This window comes from Neoarius graeffei, chromosome 10 (genome assembly GCF_027579695.1).
Source record: "Neoarius graeffei isolate fNeoGra1 chromosome 10, fNeoGra1.pri, whole genome shotgun sequence".
NCBI classification, from domain to species: domain Eukaryota; kingdom Metazoa; phylum Chordata; class Actinopteri; order Siluriformes; family Ariidae; genus Neoarius; species Neoarius graeffei.
In genome coordinates this window covers 35,369,915-35,385,644 of record NC_083578.1, presented here as the reverse complement: position 1 = coordinate 35,385,644, position 15,730 = coordinate 35,369,915, and the positions used below count along the sequence as shown (strand labels likewise).

The following is a 15,730-nucleotide window of genomic DNA, read 5'->3' as shown; positions in this document are numbered from 1 at the left end:
GACTGTAACGGATTTGCTTATTTAGTAATTTTAATACAGAATTTACTTTGAAATTATAATCAGACACTCCAACGCACCCCCTAAAAAAAAAAAAAAATCCTCGGATCTGCGCGATTCAGCCGTGAAAAAGGCGGCATCCGACAAAAGGCGCGCTGTGAATATATAAAAGTTGTATATATCAGACAGCCTTTAAAGTTTGATGAAGTTAGTTTCAGGCTTTGGCAGCCCTGCATAGTCACTTGAAAATGCATCTTTGTCCACTTCGTAGGGGTCAATTCCCCCAATCAAGGCCAGTTTGGCTGCATACCGTTGTCGTGAGATGTCGTCTAATGTATTTATATACTTCTGTTTGCTTGATTTTGCCGACATTGATCTTTATTTTAGAAAACTGACTATATAACTTCATAAATTCGTCCGAGATAACGTAGCCGGTAATGGCGATGGTCCGTTTTGTTTGCCCCACAAGATGGCGACTGGAGGGCATTCCCCGGAATGCTGTGACGTCAATGAAAACTATCTATACAGTTGGCCGGCGTCTGTAACATCAATACAAAAAGACAAGGCTTGTGGTCCAAGCCCAGATGCATGAACATCACCTTGCTTCCTGTAGAGAAAACAATGAAATCTACCCACTCCTATTACTATTCTATCATTGAGAGGAATAAAAACAAATCCAAAGTCCTCTTCTCTACACTCAGCTTCTTACTGAGCCCAGTGGCCTGTCTGCTCAGTCACATCTCCCCAGATGATTTTATGAACTTTATACAAAAAGTTGATATCAGTGCTCAGCTTCAGTTATCTATGGGCCCTGTCTGTGACTTCCCACCATCACAAGTGAAGCATGACTGCCTGCTCACAGCATTCAGCCAGGTTAACGGCCCAGTTGTCAAAAATTATTTCTGGCACGTGTTCAACTACCTGCCACCTGGACCTCATGCCTACCACCCTGGTTAAAAAGGCTGTTTATATCAGCTTTGCCCTCTAATAGTACAGGTGATTAACTCTTCTCTTGAACTTGCTCATGTTCCAGTTGCCCTGAAAAGTAGCTCCATCATACCAGTCCTCAAAAAAACTTGGCTGCAATACTGATGCCCTGACTAAATTACAGGCCATAACAAACCTTCCCCTCAACCCTCCCCCCAAAACCACCTTGCCTCCAAACATGCTTCTTGACCCATTCCAATCTGGTTTCAGGAAGAACAATGTTATCACATACACGCTTCAGCACAGTGAAATTCCTCTCTGCATTTAATCCATTTGAAGCAGTGAACACACACATGCACACACATGAGCAATGAGCATAGACACATACCCAGAGCAGTGGGCAGCCATGCTACAGCACCTGGGGAGCAGCTGGGGGTTAGGTGCCTTGTTCAAGGGCACCTCAGCTCAAAGCTGCCACATGTTAACCTAACCACGTCTTTGAACTGTAGGAGAAACCGGAGCACCAGAACACAGAAGCAATAGCAATGAAACAGCCCTGGTCAGAGTGACCAATGACCATTTCTTCCCTGCATTTAATACTTTGTACAACCTTCCTTTGCCAGTAAAACAGGACTGTCTCTTCTATGTTTTATAAGGTTGGAAAATATAGAGCAGGGCATATGAGACCATTCCTCTTTCCAGAATCTCTCCAGCTCATCCACGGTCCTAGGCCCTCTGTGGGGCACTCTCCTTTTTTGCTCACCCTACAGGTTTTCAATGGGGTTCAGGTCAGGGGACTGAGATGGCCATGGCAGAAGCTCGATTCTGTGGTCAGCTCACCATTTTTGTGTTGATTTGGACACATGCTTTGGATCATTGTCCTAATGGAAGATTGAATGATGCAGTTTTAGGTTCCTTTAAGAGGCAGCCAGATTTTGATTTAAAATGTCCTGTTATTTCATGGAATCCATGATGCCATGTACCCGAACAAGGTTTCCAGAGCCTTTGGAGAAAAAATAGCTCCCAAACCTCACAGAACTTCTACCATATATATTTTTTAAACCTTTATTCATCACATGCACACTTCAAGCACAGTGAAATTCATCCTCTGCATTTAACCCATCTGAAGCAGTGAACACACGTGCACACACTCAGAGCAGCCCAGAGCGCCCAGGAAGCAGTCAGGGGTTTGGTACCTTGCTCAAGGGCACCTCAGCCCAAGGCCGCCCCACGTCAGCCTAACTGCATGTCTTTGGACTGTGGGGGAAACCGGAGCACCCAGAGAACATGCAAACTCCACACAGAAAGGCCCTCGCCAGCCGCTGGGTTCGAACCCAGAACCATCTTGCTGTGAGGCGACCGCGCTAACCACTACACCTCCGTGCCGCCCGGTGGGATAGGGTTCTTTTCATTATAGCCATCCTTCTTTCTATGCCAAACCCACCTTGAGTGTTTATTGCCAAAAAGTTCCATTTTTGTTCCATCAGACCATAGAACATGGTTCCATCAGATGACAGAACACTGTTCCATTCAAAGTTGTAAGAGCATTTCACAAATTTCAGGTGCTTATGTTTGGGGTTAAATGACAGAAAAGGCTTTTTTCTGTATTCAAGGCCGAGGTCACGGTATTTCACCATACGGACCGACCTTAAGCTTGTAAATAATATATTAATTTTTTTCTTTAGCAAATTCTAACAGAAAACGAGAGCACCTGAAAGGGAAAACCGAGCCGAGCTGCCATTTTGAATCCTCATTCATGGCTGTAATGCAAATTGCTTCCTCCTCGGTATAAAAGTGCACTTCCATGGCAGGAAAAAGAAAGAAAAAAAAAAAACAAACAACTAAAAATTTTGCCACCTATGTAGTCCCCCATTTATACAAAATTGAGTCATTCAGGATTCAGCCATTTTTTTGCTCGGCGTTCGCAACAGTTACAGGTTTTTAGCTTTCTCCTGAAATGTTTTCTTTTATTTCTTCCTCAGAAATAACTCGCTTTCGCTGTGAAGACTGTCGTTATCACTATCTATGGTGTAAAATTAATGCTATTCTCCTGAGAAATGCGAAAATAAATGTTGACAAAAATTGCTACGATGTTTGTTATCATCAACGAGTGAGTCACCAGAAGTCTGTAACCGGGGTCCGTATCGTAGGATACGGACCTGCTCGCCAGCCAATCAGAGCGCAGGATTTGATGGCAACCGGACCGCGAAAAAAATGTTTTTATCTCATGGAAAGCATCCTATATGTATAATTTCAGATATTTCACTTGGATGACATCACTCCCACTGTTTTCCCACTGTCTGGATGCGCGTTGTCAAAATGGTGAACCGGTTCAAAATTCAAGTTCTTTTCATTAACTTGCAGCTTTTTTTTTTTGTGAATGTATCCATATAACAAAGAACAGTACACTGTGGTGCAAAAGATATGAAGTTTAATCTTCTTGTGTTGAAAATATTCAGTTGTTCGCTTCTCTCACTTGTATGTTGACCACTCAAAGATAAACTTCATATCTTCACCCCACCATGTAATATCCTCTATTTATAGTAGACTGTCATACATGAGCAATATGCATTTGAAATATGGGTGCAAAACGATATTAATTTTATGGATCATAACTCAGTTTGATCTCTTTTAGATAAATACATAGCTACCAAAACTACTACAATATGAAAATAAATACCAGAATTTGAAAGCTTTGACATGTTTAAATGTGGAGAAACAGAGGGCCAAAAATGCTCCAAAGTTCAAATTAAAAAAAAAAAAAAAAAAAAAAAAAACAGATTTCAGCAATACATAAAAGTAGTAAATATGCAATAGTGGATCTTCAGTTGCAGTTTTTGAGGACATCTTGTACCGAAGAACAATTCATGAAAATTTCATGCATCTAGCTTAAATAATTTAAAAGTTATGGCTTATGGAACATCGAAGTTTTTTTCCTATTTCACTTTTTAGGGTAAAATTCTGACCACGTCCCTTTACTCATGTCTCTGTAGCTCAGAAACGAACAAAGATGCAAGTCTGAAATTTTATGCACACTTTATTGGGACCAAAGACATTAACATTACATGGTGGGGGGAAGCCATGGCCTAACGGTTAGAGAGGTAGCTTTGGGACCAAAAGGTCGCTGGTTCAATTCCCCAGATCAGCAGGAATGGTTGAAGTGCCCTTGAGAAAGGCACCTAACCCCTAACTGCTCCCCAGGTTGCTTTGGGTATGTTGTACATCACTCTGGATAAGCGTGTCTGCTAAATGCCAATAACGTCACGTAATTTTTGGAAGTATGAAGCAAATCTGGAATGATCAGGCAGGAAATTCTGAAATCTGGTGATTTGAGGCAGATTTTCCCAACTTCTCATTTGGAGTTGTACTTTGAGTTTTGAAATGAGAAAACATTCGTCTTATAGGCTTCTCATTCAACACCGTGTTCATGGCCAACCATCAAATTGTCAAACAAACTACAGATTTTTTTTGGCCAAAGTAGCACAAGTTGTATTTTTTGATCAAGGAGGAAAGGGCAATAAATAGGCCAACTAGAAATCTGGACAACTCAATACATGGTGGTTCATAATCATGGTTCAACCAAGGACATTGAGCTTCTATTCTCTCTCACATTCCCACAAGTGAATGATTATAAATTGAAAGTCACATGCACTTCTGGTAGTAGTAACTTTCATATTCCGCATCCTCCTGACTTTCAGTAAATTGGCTTTAACTCCTTAAAAAAAAAATTGCCAGATTTTTTGCCTTAAATGTGTCGTGTGAAATTCAATAAATAAATAAATACCCCACTGCACAGTCCTAATGGAAATACATTAAATGTAGTGTCAAACCTAACTTTGTTTGAATCTGGTATGTTTTGTCAACAGAAGATTTTTTTTGTGCGCGCGCGCCGCGTGTGTGTAGGTGACTTGAAAGACAGATGGAAGTAGGAAGCAGGTAAAGTGACTAAAGACTGAATAGGGAAAAAACGGGCAGACCTTGAGGGACCTTCTCTGCTCCCAGATCGTCTTTCTCATGCTTGTCCCGCTTTCGGAATGCTGCAATTGGTGCTGTAGTAAGAACAAAAATACAAAAATAGTCAACACAACAAGCACTACATAACATCAATGGTAAACAGTATTCTATAGAAATACATTTGTGTAAATTATTCTGATTTAAACAGGTGAACACCAACCAACCAAAAAAAAAAAAAAATATATATATATATATATATATATATATATATATATATATATATATATATATATATATATATGTATGAAGCTACCACAAGATGGTTACAACAAAAAGCTTCTGTAATATAATCATATCATCTACACAATATTACACTGCCACAATATCTCGTGACATTTACTCCAATTATAAAGTACAACCAGACCCGCCAACAATTAAGTGTCTCGCACAGGAGCGCTGCAGTTTAACAGAGTATGCTATAACCCCAAATCAAAAAAAGCTGGGATGATATGGAAAATACAAAAAGAAAGCCGTGACTTCTAAATTTACTTTGACTTGCATTTCATTACAAACAAGATATTTCATGTTTTGTCTGGTCAATTTCTTTTTATTTGTTAGTATACATCCATTCCTGTTTCAGGCCTGCAACACATTCCAAAGAAGTTGGGACAGAGGTAATTTAGGGCTAGTAAAGAGGTGATGCCTTGAACATCAAACACCATTAGCACTGAATTTCATCGATTTTAAGAAGGCATTCGATAGTATACAAAGGGAGACTCTCTGGAGCATTGCTCTGTCATATGGAATACCAGAACGCTTTGTCAGCATCTTTAAGAGACTCTATGCAAACTCAAGGTGCTGCATAAGAACGGAGGAAGGAACAACAGATTTCTTCAACATCATCACAGGTGTCAGACAAGGCTGCATCCTTTCGCCCTTCCTCTTTCTTCTGATAATCGACTTCGTTCTGAAGACCACCAGAGAAGGCAGAGAGGGTATCAAATGGAGGGATGAAGCAAGGCTAGCAGACCTAGATTTTGCAGATGACCTAGCCCTGCTGACTGAAAACAACCAGGATCTACAACACCCAACCACAAGGCTAGAGGAGTTTGCCAGGAAAGCTGGGCTGCGAGTGAGCTCCAAGAAGACCAAGACAATGGAGGTGGGAAACCACATCAGTCAAACACCACTGAGCATCATTGTCAATGGCAGCCAGGTGGAGACAGTTGATCTGTTTACTTACCTTGGCAGTGTTATCAGCAACAGAGGCAATGTGGAGCCAGACATCAACTGCAGAGTAGGGAAAGCCGCTTCAGTGTTCCAAAGGATGAATACTATCTGGACAGCAACCAACATCAACCTTGACACAAAACTCCTACTGTATAACAGCATAGTCCTACCCACTGCAATATATACAAGCAAAACATGAAAGTGTTCTGTCAAAATGACCAAAAAGCTGGATGCCTTCCACCAGAGAAACCTAAGGAAGATCTTAAAGGTGAGGTGGCAAGAGCACGTAACAAATGAAGAAATCCTCAGAAGGGCTAAATCAAGACTGCTCAGTGACATTATTACAGCCAAGAGGATGCAGCTGGCAGGACACATCCTCCACCTACCCAGACACAGACACTCCAAAACAGCCATGACCTGGGTTCCTCCAGATGGCAGAAGAAAGAGAGGAAGGCCAAAAAACACCTGGCGAAGGACATTCCTGGAAGATCTAAAAAGGGCAAACATCGCCTGGGAGGAAGCAGAGACAGTAGCAGCCGATAAACGGACATGGAAGCTTGCTGCCCGATGTGCCTCTAAAGGCACAGGAGGAACTAAGGTCTAAGGTAAAGACGTAAAACAAATGCTGTGATTTGAAACAGGTGATGTCAACAGGTGATTGTAGTCATGATTTGGTATAAAAGCAGCATCCAGGAAAGACCTAGTCTTTGAGGAGCCAAGGCTCTCTAGTACAGTAGAAAATGTGTATTGTCAGCCCACAATACACGGTTTTCACTGTGTGATGGTCCATCCCAAATGCCTCAGAACCCAGAGCAGTTCACGACACTTCTAGACACAATTAACATGAAGGTACCTTTTTGGATAACAGTCTGGATGGTCCTTTTCTTCTTAGGCCCAGAGCACACAGCATCCATTTCTTCCAAAGATGACCTGGAATACTGATTCTTTGGAAGAAACAGACACCATGTGCTCCGTGCCAAAGAGGAAAAGGACCATCCACACCGTTACCAGCAACAGGTCCAAAAGCTTGGTATGGGTCATGGTATGGGGTTGTGTCAGTGCCCTTGGCAAAGGTAACTTGCACTTCTGTGATGGCAGCATTAATTCAGAAAAGTACACAGATTTTGGAGCCACATATTCTGCCCTCAAGATGACCCCTTTTCCAGGGATATTTCAACAAGACAAAATACAAAACCATACCCTGCACACATTACAAAGGCATGGCTGTGGAAGAAGAGGGTGCCTGTTCCTTCTGTCCCCCAACAGAGAACGTGAGGCGAACTTTGAAACGAAAAATCTAACAATGATTAGACCTGTTTGCAGGAAGAATGGGGGGGAAAATAACACCTGAAATGCTTCATCACTTGGTGTCTTCAGTCCCTAAGCATCTTTTAAGTGTTGTGAGAAGGAATGGCAACATTACAAAGTGGCAAATGCTTTTCCGTCCCAACTTTTTTTTTTTAAATGTGTTGCAAGAATAAAAATTAAAATTATTTATTTTGATTAAACAAAATTCACGAGTTAAAACATAACGTGCTGTTGTATTGTTTTGAGTGCAATACAGGTCAATGATTATTTACGATTTTTTTTTTCAGTTTTAATTTCAATATACTGTCCCAACTTTTTCTGATTTGGAGTTGTAATCATCACTCACAAACAGCAATCTTTCCAAACATGACAGGAAATGAGCCCATCAACCCACGAATCTGGAATGATTTGCACAGGTGTTTTGAGCTTCCTAATGTTAAAGGGCACCGACCGGTAGACCCACATCCATCACCCAATGCCACTGAAATTGGGTAACGCAATGCCACGCTCTCTGCCCTGCATCCTCACTTTGTCCCATTAAAATTTAGAATGATTTGAACTCATTAATACGAAATAAAATCAATGCATGTTTGACTTAACTAACATTAGACAAGCATACTGGTTCCCTCCAATTTCTCTTCTTCTCTCAGTTTAAAAATGGCTTGCATTTCTACCATAGACAGCTCTCTGGTCTTCATGCTGGTTGACTCCTTTGTAACAAATGTGAAGGGCAAACTCCAAGGCTCAAACCAAGTGTAGATATTCAGAGCTATTACTTGTTCGTTCAATCAATCAATCAATCAATCAATCAATCAATCAATCAATCAATCAATCAATCAATCAATCAATCAAATCAAACAGGGCACACCCAGGCAACAAGAAACACCTATCAGTCACATGTTCCAGTCCATTTGATCAATTAAAAATGAGTGGGTTCAAACAAAAGGTGCAATGTTCCAAGTCGTTTAAAACATCTACCGTAGATGTAAATATCAGGAAATCACAGCTAAAGTTTTCGATCCATCTATTCACTCATTCCTCTTTTTATGGCAAACCCAATGTCTTCAGTATATAGCAAAAACAAAAGAATTAGCCTTACCTTTCCAAGACTTTGAGTACTGTACACCCTCAGTCCAGTTTATTAGTAAAACCTGCACATACATGCAGCTATCTAACCAGCCAAAACATGGCAGCAGCACAACACAAAAATAATGCAGATATTTTTCATGTTCACATCAAACCTCAGAATGAACAAAAAGTGCAATCTCTGACTTTGATCATGGCATGGATGTTGGCAACAGAAGGGCTGGTTTGAGTAATGGATGGGAGTTTCTCACACATTCTCTAGTGCAGGGGTCGGCAACCTTTTTGCCATGTAGTGCCAATTAGAAATTTTCTTGTTAGTGTGCCATTCAAATAGGTGTTGTTAAAGGTCTCATTGCATTGTTTTTTTCATTAATTGCACGGTGGTCTCTAGTATGAATGAATGCCCTGTGAGCTGGTTTTGGTGAAAAAAATGCTGTGGTTCTCCTGTTTCAGGCTGTTCTAGTTTGCTGAAGGAGTGGGTGGCGGGAGAACGACAGGATTTCAGCTCTTACTCATTAATATTCATGACATGTAAACATGTTACCTCTGAGTGGCTAACAGCACTGTGACGCTACCTCCAGTGGGTCAGAACAAGCGGATGTGGGGGTCTTTGTAAAAACTGTTTTGATTGGCTATTATGGTCCCGACATCGATGTTTTGACCAATAACAATGTAGATAACACGAATTTTACATCACATTCAACGAGATTTAAATGAGACTAAAGATGGCGACTTACAAAGAATGTGTAAACATCATTGGAGTTGATCAAGTTTGAACAGCATGAAGGAACATACCCCAACCCCCCAAAACTAATAAAAAAAATTCTCAACGGATTTGGCATAATACAAAAAGGTCGTTTTTTACTCAGAAAAAGCGGAAATCCGCCGAAAACTCTCATCCCTGCCTAGCTTGTGACCATGTCATGCATGCTAACGTGGAGAATATGAACATGCTATTTTGTAACAAAAACCTTCGAACAAAAAGCTCATGTTTTACTTACAGCTTGTGAGCTGGTGGTTGATCGTCTTGACGGCACAGATCCAGGGATTAAATACAACCTCGAAGCAAAACCACTACTGAAGGCACCGAAGTTTGAAAAGTCACTGTGGTTGAAATGATCAGAACACAGTACTAAACGCTGCATTATACTTTGCTGGTGGTGTTCCAAAGATAAATTCCAACCACTTATTCTTCACCTCTTCTATCTTGCAACATTGCTCCGCTTAGGTTTCGTTTCTGTCGGCGGCTCCAGCCCAACTTTGGACGCTCGTAACTCGGGCAGGGGAGGTCCCAGCCTCCCCAAACTTGCCAGCCAGAGACCTCTGTCCTCTCCCCAACGAACCAGCGCTGCCAGGGCGGGCTAGCCCCGCGCCTTGGGACGTAATTCACCCCGAGGCGAGCCGCGGCGCTCCGCTTAGGTTTCATTTCTGTCAGCGTCTCCAGCCCGACTTTGAACGCTCGTAACTCGGGCAGGGGAGGTCCCAGCCTCCCCAAACATGCAAAACATGCAACATTGATGTGTTACTGCCACAAATAACACAGGCACGAACTTGTTCAGCCATGTTTTCAGCTTGCTGTTAGGTCCTCTTCGTTAGCTACTGACGAATGGGCTCTGCTATCTCTCCTCACGCTGAAATACGAACTTTCTTCCCGTGGGCGGTCGCAAGCCAAGGTGGGCGAGGCCATGAATACTAATTTTCGAAGTGACGTAACTTCATATGGCTTTTTCTGATCTGCTCGTTTTGTCCGACTATTTTCTTTCATAAGCTAATACAGGGAATGGGAGTAGAATTACATTTTCACATGCAGCATGCATATGCAACTTGGAGTGAACTATGGTATTTCAAAAAGAGCTAGTATTAAACGTTTTTGGTGGAAGGGCACCTTTAACTATGTGTAATTAGACACCACACATTTTAGACGGATATGGATATTTAAATACATTGAGCAAATGTAAAACACCATTGCACTTGTTTTATGCCATTAACCTCACACACTTTAACCCACTTTATGCCAGTTGTTTGCTGCACCCTGACGTTTTCTGCCATTTCACCAATTCGTCACTCAACAGTTCTGGCTGATACAGGCATGTCTTTTATTCTTGATTTTATTGTCCATTTGGCAGCCCCTCAAAAAGACTATCCGAGCTGGAGAGAAAAGCCTCCTTAATGTATTCACCATCTGTGAATGGCTTTCCATGTTTAGCTATGCAGTGAGAAATTATATAGCTAGCTTCAGTGGCATTGTTTTTAGCTGAGGCAAAGACTAAGTGTGGGCTTGCTTCCCATATCCGCACACTGCGCGTGAGATTGATTCGTCCCCATCTACCTGATCTTTGAAAGTCTTTTCATGCTTTGCCTTGAAATGATGTTTAACACTGGATGTTTGAGACACAACACTTTCAAAACACAACATACACACAGCACGGTCCCTCTGAGAAACGAACCCATATTCTTTGGTCCACGAGGAGAGGAAAGCCCGAACTGTCAGCTTCTTTGCCATCTAAGCGCAACTGCTGCATCAAGTGGGCCCATCTCGTGAAAAATATGGGGAGGGGGCGCTATATTGTTGTGTAGTCATGCTAAAAGAGCAGGCTCACCATGCAACAGCCAATGGCAGTTCAAGATGACGTTTGAACATTTTTAATGTGTTGAATAATTAGGTTTTTGCATCATCGTCAGTGTGCCACTGGAAATTCCTCGGCGTGCCAGTTGTGGCACGAGTGCCTAGGGTTGCCGACCCCTGCTCTAGAGTTTACACAGAATGGTGGAAGAGAAAAAAAAAAACTAGATAGAACTCGACGCCAACGGCGTCGATGGGGATGCCTCCACCTGGTAGACCACACGCCTTAAGTTGTGATTTGGGGATGGACATTTGACCTCACAGTAATCTTGACCTGGTGAAATTATTTGTAGTAGCCTTGGAGATACTGTCTTCACAAGGTTTTCGGACAGACATTTGACCTCACAGAGACCTTGACCTTAGATTTTGAGATCAAAAGGTCTAATCAGTTTATCTTTGTCCCCAAATGCACAAATGGTGAAAGTTTGGTGAAATTCCTTTCATCTGCCTTGGAGACATTGTGTTCACAAGGTTTTCGGACAGACATTTGACCTCACAGTGACCTTGACCTTAGACCTTTTGATCTCAAAATCTAAATCAGTTCATGTTTGTCCCAAAGCGCACAAATGGTGAAATTCCTTTCATTAGCCTTTGAGATATCGCGTTCACAAGGTTTCGGGACGGACGGACAACCTGAAAACATAATGCCTCCTGCACCTTATGGTGGCGGAGGCATTAAAAAAAAAAACAAAAAAAAAAACCCACACACCAACTCCCCCCCCCCCAAAAAAAAAAAAAAAATTAAAAAATAAATAAATAAATACCCACACCACAACAAAGTGACAGTTCTGTGGGTGGAAACGCCTTGTTGATGAGAGGTCAGAGGGAAAATGGCCACACTGGTCTGAGCTACCAGAAAACATACAGAGCTAGTAACTCAATCACTCTTTATAACCATGGTGAGCAGAAAAACATCTCGGCATGCAAAAAACGTTGACCCTTGCAGTGGATGGGCTACAACAGTAGAAGACCGCACTGTCCAGTTTCAGTGAGTCTGTGCCCACAATAGCCTTATATTCTTGATTGTTGCTGACAGGAGTGGACCCTGATGTGGTCATCTGCTATTGTAGTTCGTCCACCTCAACGTCTGATGTGTTGTGGATTCTGAGATTATTTTCTACTAACCAAACTTGCAAAGCATGCTTATTTGACTTACTATATACACTTCTTGTTGGCTCAGACCAGTTGGGTCATTCTCCTCTGATCTCTCTCATCAATGAAGTGCTTCAGTTTGCAGACCCTCCACTCCCAGGGTGTTTTTAGTTTTTTACACCATTCTGTGTAAGCTCTAGAGAGACTGTTGCATGTGAAAATCCCATATCAGCAGCAATTTTAAAAATAAATACAAGAACCCCACCACCCGTCAAACAAGCCCATCTGGTACAAACAACTACGCCATAGTAAGTCACAGATCACATGTTTTCCTTATTCTTTATTTTTTTAAACTGCTTTTCAAAAGTGTTTGTGTGGGGGGTGTTACAGTGCCTTGAAAAAATATTCATACCCCTTGAACTTTTTCACATTTTTCCACCTTGCAACCATGAAAAGTTTTTTTTTTTTTTTAATTGAGATTTTATGTGATAGACAAACACAGAGTAGCACATAATTGTGAAGTGAAAATGATAAACGGTCTTCAAAATTTTAAACAAATAAAAATCTGAAAAACGTGGTGTGCATCAGTATTCAGCCTCCTGTCCTCCGATACCTCTAAATACAATCCAGTGCAATCAATTGCCTTCAGAAGTCATCTAATTAGTTAGAGTCCTACTGTGTGTAATTTACTCTCAGCATAAATACACTTGTTCTGTGAAGGCCTCAGTGGTTTGTTAGAGAACACTGAAGAACAAACAGCATCATGAAGACTAAAGAACTCACCAGACAGGTCAGGGATAAAGTTCTGAAGAAGTTTAAAGCAGGGTTAGGTTACAAAAAAATATCCCAAGCTCTGAACATCTCAAGAAGCACTGTTCAATCAATCATTCAAAAATGGAAAAAGTATGGCACAACTGCAAACCTACCAAGACATGGCCGTCCACCTAAACTGACAGAGCGAGCAAGGAGAGCACTGGTCAGAGAAGCAGCCAAGAGGCCCATGATCACTCTGGAGGAGCTGCAGAAATCCACAGCTCAGGTGGGAGAATCTGTGCACAGGACAACTATAAGTCATACACTCCACAAATCTGGCCTTTTTGGAAGAGTGGCAAGAAGAAAGCCATTGTTGAAAGACAGGCATAAGAAGCCATGTAGGGGACACAGCAAACATGGGGAAGAAGGTGCTTTGGTCAGATGAGACCAAAGTTGAACTTTTTGGCCTAAATGCAAAGCGCTATATGTGGCGGAAAACTAACACTGCTCATCACCCTGCACACACCATCCCCACTGTGAAACATGGTGGTGGCAGCATCATGCTATGGGGATGCTTTTCTTCAGCAGGGACAGGGAAGCTGGTCAGAGTTGATGGGAAGATGGATGGAGCTAAATGCAGGGCAATCCTGGAAAAAAACCTGTTGGAGGCTGCAAAAGACTTGAGACTGGGAAGGAGATTCACCTTCCAGCAAGACAATGACCCTAAACATACAGCCAGAGCTACAATGGAATGGTTTAGATCAAAGAATATTCATGTGTTAGAATGGCCCAGTCAAAGTCCAGACCTAAATCCCATTGAGCATCTGTGGCAAGACTTGAAATTTGCTGTTCACAGACGCTCTCCATCCAATCTGGCTGAGCTTGAGCTATTTTGCAAAGAAGAATGGGCAAAAATTTCAGTGTCTAGATGTGCAAAGCTGGTAGAGACATACCACAAAAGACTTGCAGCCGTAATTGCAGCAAAAGGTGGCTCTACAAAGTATTGACGCGGGGGGGCTGAATACTAATGCACACCACATTTTTCAGATTTTTGTTTAAAATTTTGAAGACCATTTATCATTTTTGTTTCACTTCACAATTATGTGCTACTCTGTGTTGGTCTATCACATAAAATCTCAATAAAAAACTTTTAAGTTCGTGGTTGTAAGGTGGAAAAATGTGAAAAAGTTCAAGGGGTATGAATACTTTTTCAAGGCACTGTATATAGCTTCATGCTGTTAGCAATAGCTGTGTCTAGGTCTTCTCTGGAGGTGAAGTCTTTAAACTTTTTATTTAAAAGGAGATTGTCCACCCTCCCTTTTCCATGTTTCTTTGGTTGTAGAGGTGTCGAAATATCAGATTTGTGTGACAGAATTATTGGGGGGGCGGCGACCAAATGACCATGTGAGCAGAACTAGAAACTATGCTGACATTGCTGTCAAAGGGTCATGTGAGCTCTCGTTTTTTCTTCATTCTGATCTCTGATGTGAAAATTAACTGAAGCCTTTGACCCATGTCTGCAAAATTTTTTGCATTGCACTGCTGCTACATACCTGGCTGATTAGTGAACTGCATGAATGTACAGGTGTAAAGTTATTCCCAGTAAAGTGCACAGTGAGTGTATATTTAAGTTATTCCATGAAACTGAGTTGTACATGAGCTGACAGCCGATAAGGCGTGTAGCACTGAGTTGGCTATAAGCCATGTATGACGAGATTGAGTGGAACCATTTTATAATATCCACATTCACTGGATTTTGAAAAGGAGCATTTTTATTTTTTGAAAATTTGATAAATAAAAACATTATACAAAACATCCGATAAGATAATTACGTTTTAAACGGAAACAAACCAGCGAAATGACAACAGCAATGTGTGAAAAATTTGAGAATTCTTGGGGAAAAAAAAAAAAAAGTTCTTACCATCAAATAATTTTATTCCATATTTGGTCGCTTTTTTGTGGTTAAAGATGCATAACCGGCATAGACTCGGCTGGAATGTGTAACAGAAGAAATTTTTTTTTTCGGGGTGGGGGGAGGGGGTCTGAGAGAACTATATTCTTTTAGCTATTTATGTTTCTTTTAAATACTTAAAGGGATAGTTCGGGATTTTTTACATGAATCTGTATGGCATCCCCATCAATAGTGTCGTGCAAACACACTGACTTACCCCCGACAGCATCCTGTGAGTCCAGTTCTTGTCCAGTTTTGGTCCAGACGAAAGTAGTCCAGCAAGTTTGTTGGGGTCACGAAAGTAAAACGTTTTTCGTCTCAAAACAGTATGTGTTCAAAAGAGTGATATATTTGCATCACAAAACCGTTGCCAAATAAAAAGTCAGACCTCGAAATCGCTTGGCACCATTTTCTCTCCCTTCTTATCACTGCGCGCTGCCGGCTTCATCCAGCTGCGGCTCCAGCTTCAAGGATAAGCTGGAGCCGCATAAGTAGGAGTCCCGGCGGGTGGTTTGTATTCGATTCGTTTATATCCCGACCTTGTCAGCGGTCACATTTATGTTCATGGACCCGGTAAGCTGGTAAATAATATTTATTTATTTTTTTCTTTACCAAATTCTAACAGAAAACGAGAGCGCCCGAAAGGGAAAACCGGGCCACCTCACGGCTGTAATGCAAATTGCTTTCCTCCTCAGTATACAAGTGCGCTTCCATGGCAGGGAAAAAGAAACTACCACTGCTGCCTATGTAGTGCCCTATTTATACAAATAGGAGTCATTCAGGATTCAGCCATGTTTTTGCTCCGTGTC

General features: G+C 41.6%; 1 protein-coding gene across 6 annotated transcripts in view; it reads right to left on the bottom strand.

Annotated features, from left to right (window-relative positions):
- Positions 1-15,730, bottom strand: part of gapvd1 (GTPase activating protein and VPS9 domains 1) — a 271,874-nt gene that overhangs the window by 36,548 nt on the left and 219,596 nt on the right. For all 6 annotated transcript variants that reach the window (XM_060931729.1, XM_060931728.1, XM_060931730.1 and 3 more), the window contains one exon: positions 4,902-4,973. In XM_060931729.1, coding sequence (XP_060787712.1) covers positions 4,902-4,973 — 72 coding nt within the window. The remainder of the gene's footprint in view (positions 1-4,901; positions 4,974-15,730) is intronic.